Here is a 26,204-nt window from a genome sequence, read left to right on the forward strand (position 1 = left end):
AAAGAAGACTTACTTCCACACATGTGATTACTACAGCCTGTATCCACATACTAAACATCAAATTCAGGTTCCTAATTAGCTTGAACAACAATTAACAAAGTTTCCACTTCCTTTGTTTCAGCAAAATTCGATTGTGGTTCATTTTCTTTATCTTTAGGCAGCCTAGTATAACATTCAGAACGATAATGTCCAAATTTATGACATCTAAAGCATTCTACCTTGGATTTGTCAAAATGTTGATCTCGTCCTCTACCTTTGCCCTGAAATTGACCATCATCGGCTTTGAAATGCTTGCTGCCATCTCTATTGCCTCGATCTCCCCTTCCTCTACCTCTACCTCTACCCTTTCATCTAGAGTTTGAGAAATGAGTAGAGGTAGAAGCTTTTAAAGCTTTCTCCTCTGAAGTTGAACTTCGGTTCATAATCTGTTCATGGACCAGCAAGGAGCTCTACAGTTCATCAAGAGAAAATGCATCTATGTCTTTTGATTCTTCAATGGAACACACTACATAATCAAACTTTGGTGTCAAGGAATGCAGTAGCTTTTCAACAATGGTGACATCTTTCATCTTCGTACCATGAAAGTGCATTTTGTTGCTAATCTCCATAGTCCTGGCACAGTAGCTGGTGACAGATTCTCCATCCTTCATTTGTAGAGTCTCAAAATCTCTTCTCAAAGCTTGGAGTTGTGCACGCTTCACTCTAGCAGAGCCTTCATATTTTTTCTTCATGGAATCCCAAATATCTTTGGAAGTTTCTTTGCTTAGAATTGTTTCCAAGATGGGACAATCAATTGCCTGGAAAAGGTAATTTTTTGCCTTCAAATCTTTGAGCTTTCTCCCTTCCAACTCTGTTTTCTGGGCATCTGACAAGACTGTATATGGTGCTGGTGCTTGAATTCCAGATTCAACAATCGGCCAATACTCTTTGAACTGTAGAAAATTCTCCATTAGCATACTCCAATGGTCATAGTGACCATCAAAATGTGGGGTTGCCGCCTGCACAAAATTTGAATCTGAAGCCATCAATGTTGTTTGGGGACTCTTTCTCTCTTGCTTTTTTCACTGCTCTGATACCACTGATACAAAGTTAAAAACAAAATAGACATGTTGGAATGGTAAAGCTCTAAATTTTATTGATAAAGAAAATGACATATAAATAGGCTTTACATCAGAACACTTCATCCTAGTACTAACCACAACTTCTATAAAATAGGATCACACATAATACACTTTCTCAGCCATGAAATCAAATAACCAAATATCTAAAGACTCGGACAAACTACCAATGACTAGAACTTCCAATAAATATTAATAAATATAAAATAAAACATTTAAATCTTAACAGTTTCTTGCCTAAGTTTTGAAGGGTTTTTGCTCTCTCCTTTTGGTAGTTTAGTTCTAAGAGAGCTGAGAGGTTTCACACTCTTACTGTTTGAGAGTGGATTTGTCTTCTTTGCATATGTTACTTTTTCTTAAATACTGGTTTGTGTCCTTCAATTAAATTGTTCTGTACTTCTTATTAGAATATATTTTGTATTTGAGAATTTATTTTTGGATAATTATGCATTCCGTAAGCCTACCTCAATGAACCTCAAGTTGTGAATGTTGTATAGCTTTCTTTATGACATATATATATATATATATGTTAGTTTGAATGTGCCAAGCTTGTAAACAACCGTGCTGGGCCTGGGGAGCTGTGGGTAGAGCTTGTCAGCAACAGTGCTTGGAATCAATAGTATCTGCAACTTGCAATGTCATGTTCTACTGTTCATTGTTTTTTGCTTTGTGTGTAAATACTCTGCTACAGAAGCCTCGTTGTGAGGTATCCTGCCTATGCGTTCGAGGCGTAAGAGAAGAGTGCTTGCCAGCTATTTGTGAATGTTTCTGGGGCCTCAAGCCAGATGATGCCCAAAGCATTGTTGCTTATATTCTTTGGGTTGGAATTTTTAGCTTTGAATAATGAAGTTATCATATTGTGATTCTTTCTCTTCTGCTTGTGAAGTTATCAGATTGAATAATGAAGCTACCATTATTGCTATTTTTCTTGTGGATTACTGGATTTGAGATGGGAAACTTTATGCTTAAAAGAGTCTTGGAGCCTCTTTTTCTTTCTTGCCTCTTACTCTTCTTGACCACTTGATTTTAGTTTTGAAATTATATTCCATGATCCAATGCCGAAATTTGTAGTGGTTCTTCTCTTCTAAAATAAAATTTAAAACAAAAGTGTAAGCTTTGAGATTGTATCAAGACTGAATGGACTAACTAGTGGAATGGGCAGAGCATGTAAGCAGCCATGCAGGGGATGGTGGCTTAGATTAGAGCTTTGTGAGAAACCAGATGTAATAAATATTAATATTGGGCATTTCAAATCCTTGAACCTAATATATACAATTACAACCGAAAGGTGAATCTCAACAATGAACTACATCTAGAGGAGGAGTGAACAGGTGTTGTTGAACTATAAAAAAAATTTTCCACTAAAGATTATCTAACCTCAAAATTTCTCAGTACCAATAAACTTCTCTTCCAAAAACTTTTCAACAAAACATAAAATTCACATGTATGTATGCACCAACACTCTCCCAATAATTTATAAATACAATTCACATGCAAATGTTTCAACACTTCTCAAGATCAATTCAAAAGAACAATTATCTACTTAACTCATTTCAATTTACTACAAGATATCATTAATTAGAATGAACAGAAAAATTATTGATGATATTCCATGGATAATCATACTTATTTCAGCTCATATATCTTCTATTCAACATATATGTCCAAGTAATCAATGATATCTAAAACTGATTATAAATCGAAGAGAAGAGTGAGAGAAAGAGACAATTGACACTGGATTTTAACATGGAAAACCTCTTAAGAGATCAAAAACCACATGCCTACAACCGATTGAAAACATCCACTATGAAGAATAAAAACTAAATAAAAGGTTTTACCTAGCTCAAACTAACTAATCATTCTTGGACCACTTGACTAGTACATTTCACTTTCAACTTTTCGCCTTCTTCTTCCAAAGCGCACTTAGAGTCCACACCAAACTTGATCTTGGCCTCTTCTTGAATCCACACAAGAAGAAAATAGGTTTTTACCCAAACCCAAATAGAATGAGAGATGAATGTTTAAGGAATCAACCCATTTTTTATTTTTAGAAAATCCATTTACAAAATTTCCTTGGAAAACTTGGATGGGATTTTCTTAGTATGCAAACAACCTCAAAATGGTAAGGAGTGAGGAGCTCTCTCTCACAACTACTGCAGTCTTTGTATCCAGAAATGGGAGAAGTGTGTATTTAAAAAGCAAAAGAAACCTTCAATCTGATGGCTAAAAATTGACCTTAAAAATAGGTTAGTTGGATCGATTTACCCTTGCACCTGGATCGATCCAAAAACAAGGGAACAAAAGTCTTTTACCAAATATTATTTCTCTTAGTTTCCCCAACACTTTTTTAAAATAATTCAAGGCAACCAACATGTTGAAAAACAAGGTTGATTTGAATGCACTCAACACACACTCGGTTACATACCTCGGCCTCTTATTAAATCTAAATCTTGAACTTCAAAGGTCAAATAGACCGAAAAAGAATTGGAAAGCTGAGTTAGGGGACACTTAGAAATTTTGTCCGGAATTGCCAATATAGCTAAACACTCACAACAACTATAGACAAAGATTCAAAACTCTGATATATTGATATCAGATGGAGGATAATCCATGAGCTTGCAGGCCTCAACTCAGTGACCATATGAACAATTGCTTGTCGTTTGTTATAGTTCAAAAACCAAAGTTTTAATTTGCATGTTAGCTTTCTTGTTCCTTCACTTCCATGAAGTAGAAGAAGGACTATGAGATGCTGGTGAGGATGACAGAGAGATTGAATGAAGGGTGACAGAAACTCTTTGCTCTGAACCTTGAGAACTGCTTTGGTTGGAGTTGAATGGCTCCAACGGGTTGAATGGAGGATTGCTTTGATGATCTTATGCTCAAACCAGAAGCACAGGAAAGGAGAAGAGAAAGAGGGGTTAAATTTTCATCAATGCTTTCATGTATTTTCTGTTAGTGGAGCCTTGTTGAGACTGGATCAATCTTACTCCTCTTCATGTTTATGGGTGATCTTCATGTTCTCCCTTTAATTGTGATCAACATCATCTTCTGAAAGCATCAAATCATTACATAGAATACAGAAGAAAACAGACAAACAGAGCAAAAAAAAAAAAAAAAAAAAAATCAAAGAAAATCATCTGCTAGACTATAACTTGCAATCCACCTGAATGAAAGGGTGTGGCCTTCCCAGCCAGTTCAAAGTGGTTGTCGACAATGCTTGTGTTCAACCAATATTAATTTTGGGTCAATATCTATGATGCTTGGAATGCTTTAGAAAGAACAAAAATTAATAGTATGTATGATGTTCGGAATGGTCGACAGCATGTTTTCCTTTTTCAATAGGTTTTCCTCAGCTTTGAGTTCTTAAAAGTATGGAAGATAGAGCAACTGGAAAAATGGGATGTGGAGAAGCAAGCACTGCAAGCTCTCAGAGATATAGAGTAGTCCCGCTTGAGGTTGAAGATTCTCCATGAAGAATTGCAGCAACTAAACCTAATGAATCTGAAGTTGTCAGACATGCTAAATTTCACCCTACAGGATTAGATTAAGGGTAATCTCCCCATGAATCTTGTTACCATGCAATGCATCCTCACTCAAAGTAAGACTAATTAAATATTTCTTTGGTAATTACCTTATGGTTATGTTTGGCTATGGAAAAAACTAAGGAAAATGATTTTTTTCATATTTAGTTTTAAAATAAAAAATACGAAAAAAATAAAATATAATTAAAATTAGTTAAAAATTTTATGTATTTTTAAATTATTTAATCTTTACATAAAAAAGTTCAAATATTTGAAATGAGTTTAAAGTAACATATAAAAATAATTTATTGACTTTGAGTTTATTTTTCATTTTCCTTCACTTTTTTTCTATTTTCTTTTCCTTACATTTTCCCTCAAATTTTCTAGGGACCAAATATATCGTATATGTATTTCAATTTTTTTAAGGAGCAATAGTAGTATTTGGATGTATTTCATGTTCTTTGTTCTTAAAAATAGAACATAGTAACAATTCTTATACAAAGAACGAAGATCTATGTTAAAAAATACTGATTAAAATATTATTTTTAAAAATATAAGTGTTAATAAATTTTTAACTAATTTTAATTTTATTTATTTATTTATTTTCTTATAGCATCATAAAATTATCAGTTTTTTTTTTTTAAAAATTTCTTTATGACTTTTCAAGACCAAACATAACCTAAAAGGTCCTAACATAGAAAGCTAAGTACCAACTCTTATGAACTCCAACCAAATCATAGATTGATCTTCTTAAGACTTCAGAACCAGGACCACAGGAAAGAAATCCCAATGCAAACAAACAACCCCAAATGATAATTTACCGATCAATATCTCAACTTCAGTCCATTTCAATTGTAGTTGTAGTGGGGTAGTGTATTGGTTACTAGTCACCATCTACAAAGGTTCTGCTTGGGCTAAAAGACGTACATACTTTCTCAACAAGGACAGAACTTCAGTTCATTTTTATTGTAGTTGTAGTGAGGTAGTGTATTGGTTACTAGTCACCATCTACAAAGGGTCTGCTTGGGCTAAAAGACTTGCATACTTTCTCAACAAAGGACACTAAGTTTCTGTTTTGTTTCTGAAAAATAAGAAAGAGAATGCGAAAAACATGGGCAACAAGACACAACCTACTTCCAACCACAAAGCTATCACAGATACTGCATGCTTTGATGAACCCTATAACATGTGAAATCCCACCAAGTCTTACTATCTCTGCATCTCTTTTTCTTCTCTCTCCCACTCAATGGAGAAGAGAAGTCCACTCAAAGATGAAGCTTTACTGCAGCATCCATGTCTCCTTCTTGTTGTTCTACTCTTGGGTTTTGTTGTAATGGATCCCTTTCACATGGGTCCTATAGGAGGCCATGAATTCATGCCTGTGAAGCATGATATTGCACCGTATAAACGCGTTATGGAGGACTGGCCTAGGGACAACCGGAGCAGGCTAGGACAGGGGAAGTTGGAGTTTGTGGATGAAGTTTTCGGCCCTGAATCTTTGGAGTTTGATATTTTTGGGCGTGGCCCTTACACTGGATTAGCCGATGGCCGGATTGTGAGGTGGATGGGAGATAGTGTTGGGTGGGAAACATTTGCGCTTGTGACACCAAACTGGTAAGTTTTACTAATTGCTTCAAAGTAGTTTTTGATCCAAATGTGTTGTTTTTCGACCATAAGCCAAAACATCTGATTGAGTTACTGCAAGGCTAGTCAGTAGCTTTGCTAAAAGAGCAATGAATACAATCAAGTATACAAATTGAATGCATAAGCACACACACATACCACCCTTGAATTGTCCTTGATTTACATGCTAATCATGGTGAAAAATGGCCCTCAAAAGGTCAGAGAAGCTATGTGCCAAGGGCATTGACTCAACAACCTCTAAGCAATGGAAGGTAGAGCAAAGGTGCGGTCGCCCCCTTGGCCTAAGGTTCCACAAAGAGACTGGAGATCTGTACATAGCCGATGCTTATTACGGCCTCTTGGTTGTGGGACCTGAAGGTGGTCTTGCTACTCCTCTAGTGACTCATGTTCAAGGGAAGCCAATACTCTTTGCAAATGACCTCGACATCCACAAGAATGGATCCATATTTTTCACAGATACTAGCAAGAGATACAACAGAATGTAAGTGTAGAAATCTTTTGGGATTGAAACCAAGTGGAATTCTAGTCATTTACATTTACATCATTATGATTATTGTAGGAACCATTTCTTTATATTGTTGGAAGGAGAAGCCACTGGTAGGCTTCTGAGATATGATCCTCCTACTAGAACAACTCACCTTGTCTTGGATGGTTTGGCTTTCCCCAATGGAGTACAGTTATCTGGGGACCAGAGCTTTCTCCTCTTCACTGAGACTACTAATTGCAGGTATAAACTCTTCTCTCTCAGCTATCTCACAATTGGGAAAAAGAAAAAAAATTTGTGAAATAAGATTTTAAAACTAGAAATTTCCATGTTGAATCCCCATATCCTACAATCCTCAAACTCGGCTCTCTGATCCTTTTGATTACATCACATATCTCAGTCCTTCCGGATGAAGGGCAATGAAGATCAGCGAATTCACTCATGTTTATTGCCTAATACACTTCATTAATTTGAAAAATCAAATATATCATAGCATTACAATCTACAATCCTCATACACTGGAGGAACAGGTTGAATATTTAACTTTTGGGCATGCCCAGTTCAGTTCATGCTCTTCTCGAACTATATGTTATGAAGTAAATTTCTTAATTTAGAATAGTGTTCTTTGTTTTTTCTTTAGTAAGTTTCATGATACAAGCATAGCATAATATTTCACAGGCTAATGAAATACTGGCTAGAAGGTCCAAAATCCGGAATCGTGGAACTTGTAGCCAACCTGCCAGGTTTTCCAGACAATGTCAGGCTAAACGAAAGAGGCCAATTTTGGGTTGCCATAGATTGTTGCAGAACTCCAGCACAGGAGGTTTTAACTCACAATCCATGGTTGAAAAACATCTACTTCAGGTTGCCAGTAAAGTTGAGTATGTTGGCCAGGTTGATGGGGATGAAGATGTACACGGTCATCTCTCTGTTCAATGAGAAGGGAGAGATACTAGAAGTTCTTGAAGATCGAAAAGGCCTTGTGATGAGGCTGGTCAGTGAAGTTAGAGAGGTGAAGGGAAAGCTCTGGATTGGAACTGTGGCTCACAACCACATTGCCACCCTCTCTTACCCTTAATCCCATTTCATGCTTGAAAGCTTCTTGGTGTATTTTCATGAGCTCTTCTTGCCATATTTTGTTTGTCTAAGATTAGAGTTCTATGATTTCTAACTAATATGTGAAAATATTGATTTATGAGTGGCCTCTTTGATGTTTTAATATTTATGGCATTGGGGTTGAATTGTGACAATATGATTTCATATGCACACACACACAATATGATATCATACACCAACCCATGTACCACACATCTTTCTAGGCCTATTCCATTGTCAATACCAGCCTTGTCCTCATTGAAAATTTCATTTCTGCAATTATATTTTTCAGTATTAATTGTGACAATTGTATTTTTGCAGGTCCAAACCTTTCATATGTTAATCTACAATAGTAATTTAAAAATAAAAATATAACTAAAAAACCAAAATCCTTGGCCCACCCACTTCCTTAGATATTAATACCCGAACATCCTAAGAAGTGTGGATACAAATACATGTGATTCACAGCTTTCAAAGGGGATTTAAATTAATGATCTTATCTTATTGTTTTAGACAGTGATGCTATCAAGGAACTGGACAGCTAGAGTTGTGACTTGTTCAATTAATAATATTATTATAAATTGGATTGTATTCAACTCACTGTTGACAGTTTAGTACCTAAGAAAGGTGGAGGAAAATTCCTTCAACACTATAAAACTGATCATCAGAGAAGAGTATGGTATATCTCACCTCCAATCATTTTCCAATTTCCATCTAGGATACATACAAGCTAAATTTCTTATTCCCACGATCAAAGATTTAATTTCTGCATTAGCTTCTTTTTTTTTTTTTTTAGCAAAATCTACATTTGTTCATAATTATTAATATATGTTTTTAATTATTCCTACTTGGAGCATAAATATAAATCATTAATGTTTTGGTACCTTAGTTGTAATGACTACTATTAATCGTGTAGATATTGTTCACTTTAGGTTCAAAGGGTTTTTACAATCTTAAAACGCATCTATAAGCATTAAAAAAATTTTCCTTATCTGATGTGGGATATCATAATCACCTCTCATATAGACACAACATTCTTGTTGTGCCTCATAGAATTGCGGGATCAATCAGATAGATATCTTTCATTGAACCAAACAAACCCCCACACAAAGGTCGAGAATTAGCTTTGATATCATTATTAAAATAACTCACTCACAACTATGTAGATATTATTCACTTTAGGCCCAATGGACCCTTACAACTTTAAAATAGATCTATAAGTTTAAAAGGAGTTAATACATATATAATATTAAGAACTTTTTTCTCTATTTGGTGTGAGAAATCACATAAGTAAAGATAGATTATAATAAAAGAATCAAACATATCAAAATATTTTGACTTGGATATATGAGTATTAATTGCTAACATGTATATAATCATTAATGTTTTGATACCTTAGTTCTAATAATCTACTCTAACTATGTAGATATTGTTTACTTTAGGTTTAAAGGGTTTTTATGGCTTTAAAACATGTTTACAAGCACTAGAAACCTTTTCCCCCATCCGATGTGGGATATCATAACCACCCTTCATGTAAACATAACGTTCTCATTGTATCCCATAGGATTGTGAAATCAAATAGACAGACATCCCTCATGGGACTAAACAAACTCCTACACCAAGATCAAATATCAGTTCTGATATCATTTGTAATTACCTGCTTCCAACCATGTAGATATTGCTTACTTTGGGTCCAAGAGACCTCACAACTTTACAACACATCTATAAAGTTAAAAAGAGTTCATATATATATATATATATATATATATAATATTATAAACTTATTTCTCTATCTGGTGTGAAATATCATATTAATGAAGATAAATTATACTAATAGAAATCAAACATATCAAAATGAAAATCAATGCATGCGGGACACCTTGATTTACAAGGAATCAAATAAAGACTTTTATCTAATATTTTATATTTGTGATGTTGATCAGTTATATATATATATATAGATGGGGTATTTGAAAGGAGGATAATAATATATAATAATGATGAGAATACATCTAGTACTTCCCAAGAAATTCATGACCTTTGATATATTGGATGATATAGTTTCCTTCTGGAATATGTTCTCAATATGTTCTAGCATGGAGAGTTGAGAGGGGATTTTGCGTATGAATGATGCATTAGATCTGCATATGCCTAGGTACAGATTTAATCAAGCTCAAGCCACTGCTCTTCTTCTAGTTGCTTGTCTGAAGCTGGGGCTTTGCTGTCCAGTTTCATCTACTCACTCCAGGTAATTAAGCTGCTGATCATCACTTCATCTTATTAGGTTTCTTACCTCTTCTCTCGTTCATCAGTCTATAATCGATTGTAAAAATAATGGAAGTTACTTGTCAATTTAGGGAAATGTTCTCAAACACCATTTTTGAAAACCAGCTGCTAGTATATTTCTTTTATCTGTTTTGAGATCTGATGATAGAATTAGAAACCAACAATGTGCCAAAATGTTCATGTAAGATTTGATTGCTTTTGGCATCACGAGGAATTTGGATTAGTGTTTGGAGGTTTCTCCGAATTTGTGAGACAATTTATACGAGTGGTTAAACACACTAAAATTGGGTGTATTCTCTAATTTAAGTGAAATTAGTTCACATATGTAGGGAAAGGAATGGAAAATCTTCATTTAATGATCTTTCTATGCATGCCCACTCATTCATTCAACCTCCATATATTGGAATTGAGAGTTGAGAGGGATTTGTTTGTGATATATACATACCTAGATAGAAGCTGAGAGAATTTGCTTCACAAATGCATGTTAAAAATCAAACAATAATAACTTTTTCAAATGAGTGCCTGACAAAATTAAGCCCGAATATATATATATATATATATATTCAAGACAATAGAAATTTTTCTATGCAGATTTAATGATCTTTCTATGCAGATTGTAAAAATAATAGAAGTTACTAGTCAATTTAGGAAAATGTTCTCAAACCCCATTTACCAGCTGCTTAATGTATTTTTTGTGGTGTATTTCTTTTATTTGTGTTTGAGATCTGATGATAGACTTAAAAACCAACAATATGCAAAAATGTTCATGTAAGATTTGATACAAAACCTTACTTTTACCATCACAAGGAATTTGGATTGTGTTTGGAGTGAAGAATTTGATGAAAAATATGAAGAATTTGAAAACAAAATATGGAGGAACACCTCAATTCATTCTGTGATACCTCTCTTTACAATGAATGAAAGCATAAATAAATAGCCTACGGATATGAGACAATTCCGGAATGGAATTTCCCTTACATGGAAAGTGAATAAACTCTTACATGGGAAGTGAATAAACTACTCTTACATGGAAAGTGAATAAACTACCTTGCTAGAATTACTCCTAAATATATAAACTACTCTTACATGGAAAGTGAATAAACTACCTTGCTAGAATTACTCCTAAATCAATTATAATAAAGGCTGTACATTACACTAATTAGGGAAGTAAACAGAGGATGCTGGCTTGATTTCCAACACTCCCCCTCAAGCCGCGTTGTAGATGTTGATCATTCCATGTTTTTCTGTCAGATCTTCGAAGTTAACTCGAGCAAGAGCTTTTGTGAGAATGTCAGCCGTTTGACAGTTTGTCGGAGTGTAGCTGACTTTGAAAACTCCTTCTTCAATCTTTTCCTTGATAAAGTGTCGATCTATCTCCACGTGCTTAGTTCGATCATGATGAACCGGATTCTTAGCGATACTGATGGCAGCTTGATTGTCGCAGTATAACACCATGGGATGCTTCAATGGAACCCGTAATTCTTCTAACAGCCTGTTCAACCAGATTCCCTCGCAGATACCTTGTGCCATAGCACGAAATTCTGCCTCAGCACTGCTACGGGCTACCACTGACTGTTTCTTGCTTCGCCATGTAACCAAGTTCCCCCAGACAAATGAACAATAGCCTGAAGTTGATCTCCGATCAGTCACTGAACCTGCCCAATCTGCATCTGAAAAAATCTCAATCTCTTTATTTGTTGTTCTTTGAAAGAAGACCCTTTCCCGGTGTCATCTTGAGGTATCTCAATATTCTGATCACAGCAGTCATGTGTTTTTCGGTTGGATTATTCATGAATTGACTTACCACACTAACGGAGAAGCCGATGTCTGGCCTTGTATGAGAAAGATAGATGAGTTTCCCCACAAGACGTTGATATCTTCCTTTATCAACTGGCGCACTTCCATCACTTTCTTCCAGTTTGACAGTTGTATCCATAGGTGTTTCTGCCGGCTTGCATCCTAGCATTCCTGTTTCATTCAATAAGTCCAGAACGTATTTGCGTTGTGAGACTGCTATACCTTTCTTTGACCTAGCAATCTCCATTCCGAGAAAGTACTTGAGGTTTCCAAGATCCTTGATCTCAAATTCCTTTGTCAGTAATTTTTTAAGTAAGTCAATTTTCTCTTCATGATCACCTGTCAAAATTATGTCGTCCACATATACAATGATAATTGCCAGTTTCCCTTCTGGGAAGTGTTTCACAAATAATGTGTGATCGGATTGACATTGAACGAATCCGTACCCTTTCACTACCTTAGTGAACCGTTCAAACCAGGCCCTGGGAGATTGTTTGAGACCATACAAGGATTTTCGGAGTCTGCAAACCTTGTTGAAATTTGATGTCGTCTCAAGTCCAGCAGGAATGTCCATGTAAACTTCTTCCTCTAAGTCACCATTGAGGAAGGCATTCTTCACATCAAGTTGGTGAAGCGACCAATCGAGATTAGCTGCCAAGGATAAAAGTACACGAACAGTATTGAGCTTGGCAACTGGAGCAAAAGTTTCTTGATAGTCAATGCCATAAGATTGGGTGAATCCTTTGGCAACCAACCGAGCCTTATACCTGTCCACATTACCATCTGCCTTGTACTTTACTGTGAAAATCCACTTACACCCAACTGGTTTCTTACCTCTTGGGAGGTCAGTAATTTCCCATGTACCATTCTTTTCCAGCGCCCGAACTTCCTCATCGACTGCCGCCTTCCACTTAGGATACTTGAAAGCTTCCTGAATATTCTGAGGAACTTGTATCTCTGTGATGCTAGAAGTGAATGCACGAAACGTAGGTGATAGCTTATCATAAGAAATAAAATTTCCAATGGGATGCTGAGTGCATGATCTAACTCCTTTCCTCCAAGCTATGGGCATATTAAGAATATCATTTTCTAACTCGGAATCAACAGTACCATCAGGAGCGTTGTTACCTGGAAGTTTGCTTGGATTAGGACCCGGTTCTGCCTCATGGGTTTGTTGAGAAAGTGCTCTTTCCTCCGTTTCCTCTTGGATGTGCTCCTTATCCCACAAGTCAACAATGGACTCGGGTTGATTAAATGACTCTGGAGGAATGTGATTTTCAGTGGTGATGGGTGACTCACTGAATGACTCAAGATCCCAAAATTGATATTCCTGAGTTGAATTCTCCCCCTGAATATCGTTTTTGGGATAGTAAGGCTGGGTTTCAAAAAAGGTGACATCCATTGAATTGTAGAATTTTCTTGTGACCGGAGAGTAACACTTATACCCTTTTTGATTTGAAGAATACCCAAGAAAGATGCACTTGAGTGACCTAGGATCAAGTTTACTTCTATGTTGTTGATTGATATGAACAAAGACAGAGCACCCGAAAATTTTGGGTGGGATGGTGGAGATGAGACGAGTAGTCGGAAAGGATTTTAGGAGTGTTTGACAAGGTGTTTGGAATTTTAGTACCCTAGACAGCATCCTATTGATGAGGTAGGCTGCCGTAAGGACAGCTTGCCCCCAGAATAATTTTGGAACATTCATGGAGAACATTAGTGATCTAGCCACCTCTAACAAATGCCTATTTTTCCTTTCAGCGATTCCGTTTTGTTGTGGGGTATCAACACATGAACTTAAGTGAACTATCCCTTCTTGTGCTAGAAATTCTCCTAGAATGGAGTTGAAATAATCCCTAGCATTATCAGACTTTAGAATTTGTATTTTTGACTGGAATTGGGTCTGAATCATATTTTTAAAATTTTTGAAAATTTGACTCGTTTCAGATTTTTCTTTCATGAGGAATACCCAAGTTAATCTAGTGTGATCATCTATGAATGAGACAAACCACCTAGTACCAGTTACATTTTTTATTCTTGACGGACCCCAGATATCGCTATGAATCATTGAGAATGGACTAGACTCTTTATAGGGTTGAATGGGAAAATGAGACCGGACTTGCTTTGATAATTGACAGATTTCACACTCAAAGGATTTTGGATTTTTATTAAATAATGAAGGAAATAAATGCTTGAGATACATAACATTTGGATGACCTAAGCGATAGTACCACAACCTAATTGCACTATCGTTATTTTGACATGAAACCGAAAAAGAATTACTACCAACTGTCATTTGAGGTTGTTCTTGTGGATCGTGGCGCTCCTTAAGGATGTAGAGTCCAGAGCATTCCTCAGCATTGCCAATCGTCTTCCCCGAATCCAAATCCTGAAATTCACAGTGAGTGGAGGAAAAATTAGTAATACACCTCTTTTCCTTAGTGAGTTTACTAATTGACAATAGATTACAGTCCAAGTTAGGAACAAGGAGAACAGAGTTAAGAGTAAGATCCCTTGATAGCACAACTGAACCTGTTCCAGCAACCTTTGATAGTGAACCATCTGCTATTCGGACTGTTAAATTATTTGGACATGAGCTATATGTATCAAAAATTGTCGCATCTCCCATCATATGATCAGATGCTCCTGAGTCCACTATCCAAGGTTTTTTACGTTTCTTACCAGCAGTGAAGGCACTCAAAAAATCACCTTTGTGAGCCAAGGTTTCGGAACCAATGACCTGGTTGGAAGATGAGCCAATTTGTGATTGTACTGACAAAAGAGGAGATAGTAGTTTCTGAAGCATCTCCATCTGATGAGAGGATGAAGACGATGAGATGATGATATCAGAAGTAGAGGATGATGAGTTGGTAGTCATTCCAAAGGCTGCTCTGATACCATGAAGAATTTGAAGAAAAATATGAAGAATTTGAAAACAAAATATGGAGGAACACCTCAATTCATTCTGTGATACCTCTCTTTACAATGAATGAAAGCATAAATAAATAGCCTACGGATATGAGACAATTCCGGAATGGAATTTCCCTTACATGGAAAGTGAATAAACTCTTACATGGGAAGTGAATAAACTACTCTTACATGGAAAGTGAATAAACTACCTTGCTAGAATTACTCCTAAATATATAAACTACTCTTACATGGAAAGTGAATAAACTACCTTGCTAGAATTACTCCTAAATCAATTATAATAAAGGCTGTACATTACACTAATTAGGGAAGTAAACAGAGGATGCTGGCTTGATTTCCAACATGGAGCTTTCTCTGAATTTGTGAGACAATTTACACAAGTGATTAAACTTCATTTAGGGAAAGGAAAATCTTCATTTAATGATCTTTCTATGCATGTCCACATATGTTGCAATTGAGAGTTAAGAGGGCTTTGTTTTACACATGCATATTGAAATCAAACAATAATAACTTTTTCAAGTGGGAACGTAACAAATAATATATATTCAAGATGAGTGAAAAGTTTCTTTCCTTTTTAAAATTTTTCGTATGATCCTTATCTTACTTTTCTTACTATAGTTCAAACGTTTATATAGGCAAGGTGAGAGTCAAAGTTTGCAACGTAAATCATCACATGAATTTTGCATCTTTTTCTTATAAACGTTAAGGATTGGTAGTACTTCCTTTACAAGTCAGGCTAGTTGCTTGTAGGTTGGGGCAAGTTCTTGCGGTAGATGCTTATTTTCAATTGAGCTTATTTTAGATGGCTATATTTTAGGTGATTCTAGCTGGTTATATTTTAGGTGGCTTATCTATATATATATAAAAGAAACTTAAAAAACCTTTTAACTTCGACATTAATACTGGTTACCACATCACAATTTGTGTTTGCATTCATGAGTCTAATCTATAAATATCTATTATGAATTAAAATATTTAATTGTTTACTTAGTAACATTAATTATTAGGTGGTATTATATAAATGTATAGTGTATGAATTGAAACAATTAATTATTTACTTAATAGTATTACCAATGATCATATTTAAATATTGAATTAGTCTCATGGGTCATTCTTAAATGAGTAGTCTTAATCAAATTAATCTAATAGAGGTTTGGTTTGAATGTGAATTTAATTTAATTATTTATTTAATACCATTATAACATAGTAGGTTCCGTGTAGGTAAGGGGAAGTTCTTGTGGCAAGTGCTTATTTTTAATTGAGCTTATTTTACATGGTTATATTTTAGGTGGTTCTAGCGGGTTATATTTTAGGTGGCTCCATATATATATATGATCAAGAAACCCAAAAAATCTTCTAACATTGACATTAATATTGGTTACCACATCATAATTTGTGTTTGCATTCATGAGTGTAATCTATAGATATCTATAATCATTTAAAATAATTAATTGTTTACTTAGTAGCATTAATTATTAGGTGGTCCTATATAAATGTATACTGTATGAATTGAAACAATTAATTGTTTACACAATAGTATTTTCTATGATCATATTTAAATATTGAATTAATCTTATGGGTCATTCTTAAATGAATCGTCTTAATCTAATTAAACTAACAGAGATTTGGTTTGAATGTGAATTTTATTTGATTATTTATTTAGTACCATTATCAATGAGTCATATTTAATTAATGAAAAATGAGTGGTGATGGAAGAATAATGTATAATGTGAATGATAGGAATTTAAAAAATTGATGAATGTGAATTTAATAAATTAATGTCTAAATAACTTAACAACATGGAAAACTCATTCATATCTTAATCTAATGTTGGCATTTCTGACCTCCACGCATTTCCTTTTTGTGAGATATATACAAGCTAAATTCTACATTCTCCTAACCAAAGATTCAAGAAAAAAATTGGGTTATGACTCACTCATTTAAAAAAATATAAAAAATAAAATCTTAAATTTTATACATCGGTTTTATTTAAAAATGTTTTAAAATATATGCACTTTTTTATAAGTCGGATAATTATTTTTTTAAATGACCATTTTACTTGTTATGTCAATAACATGAATGATAAGTAGACATGTGAATGATTAATTGTAAAGAACTAGTCTCCCTTTTAATTTTAGTTTTTTTTTTTTTAATTGTGAGATTTGATTTAGGATTTTTTTTTCTCTTCAAAAACAAATATCCATAGAAATATTGGACAACAGTAAAATAGGAAATTTAAAAAATTAAAAATACAATTAAAATTAAAATGCTTATAAATTAATGCAATTAAAACTAAAAAAATTTAAAAGTTAAAAAAAATATTGACTCTCATGGTATTTCTAATTATTTTTTATATTTATGTTTTTAACTAGCATACTTTATTAGTGAAGTGAAAGTCAATATTTTATTTTTATATTTTTAGCTTTTAAGCTTTTTTAGTTTTAAATTAAGTTTAAATTTTTAAAAATTCCTATTTCGTTGTTGATGTCAACCAATACAATTTTTAGTCAATTATATTAAAAAAAAAAAAAGATGAAGGAATTTATATAATATAAAATATAAAATCAGTATTAACTAGAATATTAGAAAAGATTTTATTCATTACTTGAAAATCTTAAAGAATTTTTTCATAATGATTTGTATTTTATATTATATAATAAAAATTTATAATATTTATTTCTAAGATATTTTTATTAATTTAAAATGATGAATTAATTTTTTGATAATTTTTTCAAATATTATAAAGTAAAATGATTATTTCAAGAAATAATTATCTGACTTATGAAAAATTATATTCATTTTAAAATGTTTTTAAATAAATAAAGATAAAAATGATTCATCAAAGTTTAGTTTCTTTTTTTCATATATTTTCAAATTAACGAGTGAAAAACCCCTTTTGATAAAGATTTAGGATTTTCTTTTCTTAACCTTTTTGTTTTTTTTTTTTAAATCCCCTTTGCTGTCTGACAATTGTAGTTCTCACATCTATTCATTCGGCCTACATAGGTGAATAAATAAAATTTCCCGACTGTTCCCACCTGGATTGAAAAGCAAAATCTACATCTGTTGATCATAATTATTAAAATATGTTTGAATGAAGATCTGTGTAAAACTTTTTTGTTTCTTTCCTGTAGGGGAAGGTATTGCGTGGAAACTCTACCCTGGAGATGAGGGAGAAGGTGATGAGGATGTTTAGGGAAGGGAGAAATGAAGAAGCTATGGAGATCCTTAGTAAGCTCAACGACACACGAGGGGTGGCTGAGTTGGCCGTATCAAGGGTTATGGAGAAACTCAATGTCGTGCTGATTCAAGAACCAGGAGTTTTGGTTGGAGTTGAAAAAGAGGTCCAGTGGATCCAAAAGAACTTGATGCGTCTTGGGATTCTTTTTGGTTATGACTTCACAGAGGAATTAATGGACGTTGCTTATGATTTTGAAGATGTGGTTGATGACCTTATACTCAGATCAACCGCAAAGCAAAGGAGAAGAGGGAATTGGGAGAGGTTGAGTTTGTTTATAAGGATTCACATGAAGCTGGTATCGATCAATTCTAAGATCCCTCATCTTCCTCGTGCTCTAGTATCAATACCATGTTCTTCGAGAGTTCCTAAATACTTGGAAGAAATGGAGTGGTCACCCCTGTTCTCGATACAAAGTCAGAACCTGGCAAATACAGTTGTTTCCCCAGTGGAAGAGAAGGTATCAGCTCTGCTAGCTCTGGAGGCACTTCATCCAGATTCAAAGAAGGCGGCCACGCGGGTACTAGACAAATTCAGGTCCCTTGATAGTTTTCTGAAAGGCTTAGAATCAGTAGCAATAGATGATAGAGGAATGGTTTGGATGGAGGAGCTGTCCCATGTTTCCCTTTTGGTCGCGGTTGTAATTCCGGACTTCATCAACAATAACCAACAACTCAGAAAGAGAAGTTGGATGGGATCTTCTTTTGGAAAGTCCAAATCTCAGCATGATTTTGACATGAAGATGGACCAAATATATGCTCAGATCCAAAAACTCTCCATTTCCAAGCCTCACAAAGACAGCCAAGAACAGGGTCAAATTAGAAAGCTAAAGCCTGGAGCAACAACATTGCCACAACCAACAACACAAGAACCAGATTTCGCCAGCTTTGCTGATGATGTGCATGCAATGATGACACGGTTACTTGCTGATGATACGAGTTTCTGTGTGATTACAATTATGGGTATGGAAGGCATTGGGAAGACAACCCTAGCAAAGTTGATCTTTAACAATAAAGCTGTTGTCGATCACTTCCCATTTCGTGCTTGGCCATCTACAACTGCTTGTTCAACTCTTAGTGATTTCCATCAAATTCTAGTAGACCTGATGGAACAATTGATGAACTACAAGATGAGAGTCACGAGAGATACATGGGTTTCCAGTGAAGACCAAGAAATGATGCAGAAGCTGAAAGCTTTCTTTATTGATAACAGATCTCTCATAGTTATGGATGATCCTTCTAATTTTTCCTGGCATGACCTATTCACCGTGCTTGGAGATACATCAAATGGGACCAGAATGATTAGGATCACTCGCGAAATGGGTGTTGCTTCAAATCCTAAAACAAGGAGTGATTTTCACCCAATTCGTCTGCGAGCAAATGATGAGAGCTGGGCATTGTTTACCCATGCTTTGAAGGTAAATATTCCCCCAGAACTGCAAAAACTGAAAGGGTAAATTGTAAGAAGATGTGGGGGGCTGCCACTAATGATTGTAAAATTGGCAGAAGAACTGTCACACAAGGATGCAACCATTGAGGAATGGTCCAGTGCACTTAACCAACGTTGTCATGGCCAGGAAAAACTCTGGTCCAATACCCTCTGCAGGATCTAAAAGGATTTGCCTTTGTACATGAGGAGATGTCTATTTTCTCTAGCTTTATTTCCTCAAGATTTAGATATCCCATCAAGAAGATTAATGGCATCGTGGGTTGCAGAGGATTTGGTACAAACAGAGGGCAAGAATGAAGCTCCAGAAGATGATGCAGAGAGGTGTTTAAATCTGTTGATAGGCCAGGGAATGGTTCAAGTGACAAAGAAGAAGCTTAATGGGAATGTTAAAAGTATTCGCCTGCCTAATGCCCTAAGACAATACTGGTTATCCAAAGCTCAACAAGCCACAACTCTCAGAGATCATATTTACACAAGATCTGAATTGTTCCTAGGCAATGACATGATCCGCCATCTTGTTGATCATCTTGACAGAAAAGATATAAGCTTTGTTCATATCCATGGTGGTTGCGACACAAGTTCAGCTTCTTTGACACATTACTATCAAGATGTCCTCTCTTTTCGGTCCTTTGATACTCGAAGAGAAAGCAAACCAGGAGAAGAGGTAGGGAACTTTTTGCGGCGATGCATTTCTAGTAGTTGCTTCCTATTACTGCGAGTGCTTGATCTTGAAAATGTATTTAGACCTAATTTGCCCGAGGCACTGGGGGAACTAACTCAACTAAGGTACCTCGGCTTGAGATCTACATTCCTTGAGATGCTTCCGTCATCCATAAGCAAGTTGCAGAATCTTCAGACTCTGGATCTAAAGCATACCAACTTCAGCACTCTTCCTAATTCAATCTGGAAGTTACAACAGCTACAACACTTGTACTTCAGTGAGGGTTATCAAAGTAAACTTAAGCCCCGGCTAAGTATTGGTTCTCTTACAACCCTCCAGACATTGTGTGGGCTCTTTGTAGATGAGGACACTCCAGTAAGAGATGGCCTAAACAGGTTACTTAATCTTAGAAAATTGGGATTGACAGTGTCATCTCAACCAAAGGCAATGTCATCACAACTACAAGTAGTAGCTGACTGGGTTCTAAATCTGAACCATCTCCGTTCTTTAAGGGTCAAATCTATTGATTACAATAACCAGCCTTGGGATCTAGAATTGAAGCCTTTAACAGGTAACCTGAGCCTTTCATGCCTTTATTTGTTTGGACGGTTGAGGAATCCATCACTTGTGTCTCAATTCCCTCATAGTCTCATCGACCTTACCTTATCTGGGTCAGAACTTACAGAAGATCCAATGCAATCACTGGATAAGCTTCCCAACCTAAAAAGTCTTAAATTGTTTGCCAAATCTTATTTAGGGAATAGCATGCTTTGCTCTTTGGGAGGCTTTCCTCAGCTTCGAGTTCTTAAACTATGGAAGCTGGATCAACTGGGGGAATGGAGTGTGGAGAAAGGAGCACTGCCAGCTCTTCGAGATTTAGAGATCAGGTACTGTGAAATGCTGCCAATGCTTCCTGCAGAATTGCAACACAGGACTTTCTTGAAGATTGAAGTGCAACCTGCTAGGTGAATTCACTACTTGGTCTCTTGAAAATTAGTTCATAACTTACTTAGCATAACCAGCAACCTGATACCCCATTTGTGCTGCTTATGCTTGATTAGGCCGTGACAAGATATGTAGGAAGGAAACAATGGATGTGACTACCTGCTTGAATATTCTGATCTGCTTCTTCCTGTTGAGCTTCACTTTTCATTTCAACGTTCTGATATTGTGCCAGATATTCCAATACTCGTTGAGGTTAGTTCTAAGTTGCAGCAATCAATGGAGCTCATTTCGATTTGTGTTTCCATCCTTTCTACCCATTATGCTGCTGTGCCCATCAGTGTTAATTAAGTTAATTTTCTTAGACGCCTTAAATGCATATTGTTGTGTAGTTGTTGGTAGAATTTATAACGTGTGTCTATGAACTTCATAATCAAGCCATCATGTACTCGATGGAGTTCTAGGTGTGAAATATGTTTTAGAGTTTTGCTTTTTGATTGTATTTGGGTGTGATCTTCATAGCAGAACACCATGCAGATGCCAGTGAGCTCTAGTTTTCTGCAAAGAAAAATAATTTCCTCTTTCACTTGATGATGTTGTTCGTATATCTTAAGCAGTTTGCTGGAATGCATACATATTGAGCAAAGAACATATATCACCGTTCTTTTGATGCAAATAGCAAGCACAAGAAACACCAAATTTGTTGGCAAGATTGTCTATATAGATGGAGGAGAATAAGATTGATTCACTCTCAACAAGCACATCCATTATCCTCCACCTCTGTTAGAATCTTTATACCTTTAACTTATGTTGTAATTATAGCCCACCATCCCCACTAGTTGATCCATTTAGTCTAGTTACAATCGCAAATCTTACACCATCTTTTTTCTTTCAGAAGAGAAGAGGCACTACAGATTAATTTGGCCTTTAGATCATGCAACTTAATCTCATATTAATTGGAAGCAACGGTCAACTCTACCCATTTAATATTAATATTAATATTATAATTAATTATTATCTGTATTTTTAATTAATATATTCATATTGTGATGATGCTTTTCTTCTATTATTATAGTATCTTAATTATATTATTTTTGTAAGTCATCATAATCGTAAAACATTTATTTTATACATGAAGTGTATTTATGTAATTTTTTTTTTTAATATATAAGAAACCTAAATACATTGTGAATACTAAAAAGTTGCATTATGAGGTTGGCCATTAGATGTTACTCAATAATTGCATGGTAATAAGAGCAATAATTGCATCTTAAACTTAATTTTAGCATTAAGAACACCCTCTATTAGTTAATTATACATTACCTCACCTATATATGCTCAGTTTTTATATATTTCATTTTTTTTTTACAACTATTTTTATGAATAATAATAATTATGGGAGCCTCTGGAGACATCCCAAATAAGCTAAGGTTAGTATGAGTAAAGTTAAAGTATCAAAATTGAATGGAGATTAATAAAATAGTCTTTAAGTTGGTTGAGGAGGTTAGATACATTCAAATGAGCTAGCTTTTTCAATATTTAGACTCTTTAAAGATCAATTCATCAAATTTTGGAAAATTTGAACATATTTTGCCTATGAAAAAAAAAAAATTGGAAAAGATAGATGAAAATTTAAAAAGTGGTGAATGAGTCGGCATACCATCATGCCAAAAATGATGCTAGGATGGAACCGGCCACCTCAAAAAAATTGGAACCGTTTTCTCATTCTCCAACACCATTTTGTGTTGAAGATGAGCTACAAATTGCTACAAGTGACACCAAGATGATGCCCCTACTTTGACATTGTGTTGTAATAAAAAATATCATAGAAGTGTTTTTGAAAATTATCCCCAGAAAGTGTTTTTCATAATGATTTTTGAAATTGTTCCCAAACAAGTGCAAAATGCCAAAAACCATGAAAATGGAAATTGCTAAATTAAAAGTTAAAGCACAACAAGGGTCTTAGAGCTATCAAGTAGTCCTAAGTCACAACCACCACAGACCTTCCGTGGCCTTGTGAAATCTTGAAATGTTCACTTATACCAAAATGGGCCATGAGAAGCCACACATGGGTGAGCAGCTCTCCTCCTCGCCTCAGCTGCTGGGCGTGCTGATTCCATCCACACTGGCTGGCAGCATAACACAGCATCTCCACCCACACATCACATATCATCTCCCATTTCTCTTTCTCAGCTATCTTCAGGGATTGCAGAGACTTAGCCAGCCTGCAGGCATCGAATAGCACAGACTTGCTTTTATCTCCTTTGACTTGCAGAGGTGGAACTTCAGTGTTCACCGCAAGTAACTTTTGGCAAGCCTCGGTTCCTCCTTCCCCGACTAGCTTCTTGTCCTCTAAAAACTGTTTGGCCTCCGCACAGCTGTCTTGAAATCTGATCTGTCCAATTCCATCAGGGAGCATGAAAGGGCACATGACCAGAAGATATAACATATAGTCTGACACCATCTTGCTTATGGTTCTACAATCTGGATTTTTAACCGAGCTTGGATTTTGGTTTTGATGATCAGTATAATACAAGAGATCAGTGGCAATGTGCCAGAGAAGAATGCTCTGATCAAAGTCTTCCTCAACGCTCCAGCCAAGGTCACTGTGACAATTATATTGCTCTTTCTTGAGTACCAGATCACCCCTACCAGCACATAATTCCTTGTAATTATTTGAACTGGTATCTGAACGTTCCTTCTTAATACCCTTTGATTTATCTGAAAGGTGCTGGAAGATCAATGCTTTTAAATTATCAGCAACGGTCACAGAACTCTTGTAGTGATGCTTCTCCAACATTTCATAAACGTAAGAGAATCCCTGGAGTAGTTCAAGATACCACCTGATCGGCTTGTCTTTGAGGCAGAAACTCATCAGATTGTATTGTGCCATGGAATTAGACCATCTCTTGTTTGCTCGATCCATCTCACCCCTATCCTTGAGGGTTATTTTGTGCTTACTCAACGAGAGAATGGTCCAATCCGAGGAAAGTAGTACAATAATGGCATACATCTCGAGAACAATGGCTCCAACCAGCAACAAGAATGTTATAATCAGATCAATGGTCGAGTACCCATGCTTGTTAATGAGCAAGAAGGCTACGAATGTTGAGACTGTGAAAGATAAACTCACCGAGCGGAGTAGGTGGCCCCATCTACAATACGTCACACTTGCCTTTGTATACAGCACATCATACATGAATGCAAGCTCAATTTCAATCACTGCAAAAGCTTTCTCCCAAGTTGTATTGTGGAAGAAGGATTGGCTGTCCTCGCGATCTTGGAAGGTGAGAATGAGATCTGCAAATAATCGCTTGAAAGTCATGAACAAGGCATAACCAACTTGGAGAATTGGTGCATCTCTATCCAAGCAATTCACTTTGGTAGAAGGCTCAGGCACTGGTTTGAATGAAACATTAAATCCCTGGGACCTTTGCAAAGTATACTCGCCCATGATTTTGGCATAATTAGGCCCAGGGTCAGGACGAGGGAGCATGGCCTCTCTAAACTGACTGCTGCTCGCAGACCTTAGAGCCCAAGTCCTCTCCCCATACTTGATGAGTCCGGCCACAAACATTGGGATGGCCAGAATATTAAGGGGCATGCCCTTCCAGGCCCTAAGAAAGATGTAAAATGACCCTCCAAACTGAACGACCAGCCCCAGCAAGTGTCTTAACCACAATTCATTATCTTCCATGGAGTAGGCTGTAATGGTGTCCGGGCCACCAAGGTGAAGCAGTAGAAACGGTGTCCAAAATGCCCGTATGATATTGGTTTGTTGCGATGAGTCATCTTCACAATCTCCTTGGCTGTTGGAGAGGACGCCAATACAAACTGCTGCAATCCAATCTGCAGCTAAGTAAGCAAGCCAAAGGATGACTCTGATCCGGTTTGTAGGTATATATTTCCTCCGATTGCCTAACAGTATGAGCACAATCTGTAAGAAGAGGCTGATTAAAACCAATACCCGGACTTCCCATTCGTCCCAAAGCTTTGTCACGCTTGGAGGGAAAATTTCCACTACTGATCTTCTTTTATTCATGAAGATCAAGCTGCCAATACCTGAAAATAAGATGGGATTAATGGTTAGATCAATATAGAAGATTATCTGAAAACCAAACGCTCATTAGAAAATGGCCGATCAGTTGGCTTACTGGTGAGCTCACCTGTAATTATCATGGTTTCTCTTTGGGTGTATCTGAGATCTGAGGATTGGAATTCAGAACTTGCAGCTTCTGCTATAAAGAAACACCAACTGACAAACTGTTATGCTAGGAAAAAGAGCTTAAAACTTCCCTGCTTTGAATTCATTTCATTTAAGGGGTACATAGGGATAACAGAAGCTACAATTGATCAAGAAATTTAGAGTTTCTCTAGCCCATATTTTCTGCTCTGAGAACCCTTGACCTTGAGTTTATGGTTTCTGAAAGTTTGAAGGAAAGAAGATAGGGAGAAAAAAAGATAGAAGAAATATTATTATTCATGAAAATTGTCCAGGAATACATTTCCTCAAAATTTGTTTAACTTTTTTTAAGGAATATAAGAAGAATTCCTCTCAATTTTCTTAATTTCCTTAGCTTTATTCATAGCATCAAAATATAATAAAATCAATTTTTTTTTAAAAAAAAAATCATTTGCTTAATAATTTTCGATGACCAAATATAATTTAAATCAACAACCCGAGTCTTGTATGAATCATTCGCTTTCAATTAACATATATCTTTGATCTAGTTGAGGTATGATCATGTGAATTTTAATACTTAATTGTTGACTTAATAACATTATCAATTCAATCACATTTGAATACATACAGATGCTCACAGGAATATTGTATTTTGAAAAACTTTTTATTTTTAGTTTTTTGGACCAAAGAAATTAAGTTTATACATCATACAAAAGAGATAAACTAAAGCACTAAATTTGACAAGTGAAAAACTCACCAAACATTGTTGAAAAATTAAAGTTAATAATAATTTAATTGAACTTGGGTAGGAATTTATTTAAATTATTCTTCATTAATAATTTTTAAATAATTATTGCA

The 26,204-nt window shown here is 35.5% G+C and overlaps 4 protein-coding genes across 4 annotated transcripts; 3 read left to right on the forward strand and 1 right to left on the reverse strand.

Annotated features, from left to right (window-relative positions):
- The first annotated feature begins 5,810 nt into the window (after nucleotides 1-5,810).
- On the forward strand, nucleotides 5,811-7,962 carry LOC100242221 (protein STRICTOSIDINE SYNTHASE-LIKE 13). Its single transcript, XM_003632028.4, has 4 exons — nucleotides 5,811-6,253; nucleotides 6,480-6,764; nucleotides 6,843-7,010; nucleotides 7,446-7,962. Exons 1-4 carry the CDS (start codon nucleotides 5,886-5,888, stop codon nucleotides 7,843-7,845), a joined length of 1,221 nt encoding a protein of 406 aa, XP_003632076.1. The 5' UTR covers nucleotides 5,811-5,885; the 3' UTR covers nucleotides 7,846-7,962.
- A 10,078-nt stretch (nucleotides 7,963-18,040) lies between these two features.
- On the forward strand, nucleotides 18,041-19,567 carry LOC104879480 (disease resistance protein RGA2). Its single transcript, XM_010652338.1, has one exon. It carries the CDS (start codon nucleotides 18,041-18,043, stop codon nucleotides 19,565-19,567), a length of 1,527 nt encoding a protein of 508 aa, XP_010650640.1.
- Nucleotides 19,568-19,807: 240 nt separating this feature from the next.
- On the forward strand, nucleotides 19,808-21,190 carry LOC104879481 (probable disease resistance RPP8-like protein 2). The gene has a single exon (XM_010652339.3). It carries the CDS (start codon nucleotides 19,808-19,810, stop codon nucleotides 21,188-21,190), a length of 1,383 nt encoding a protein of 460 aa, XP_010650641.3.
- Nucleotides 21,191-23,144: 1,954 nt separating this feature from the next.
- Nucleotides 23,145-24,362, reverse strand: LOC132253853 (uncharacterized). The gene has a single exon (XM_059737117.1). The coding sequence runs from the start codon at nucleotides 24,360-24,362 to the stop codon at nucleotides 23,145-23,147; it is 1,218 nt and encodes a 405-aa protein (XP_059593100.1).
- Between the last annotated feature and the right edge of the window lie 1,842 nt (nucleotides 24,363-26,204).

Source organism: Vitis vinifera, chromosome 5, assembly GCF_030704535.1.
Source record: "Vitis vinifera cultivar Pinot Noir 40024 chromosome 5, ASM3070453v1".
Lineage (NCBI taxonomy): Eukaryota > Viridiplantae > Streptophyta > Magnoliopsida > Vitales > Vitaceae > Vitis > Vitis vinifera.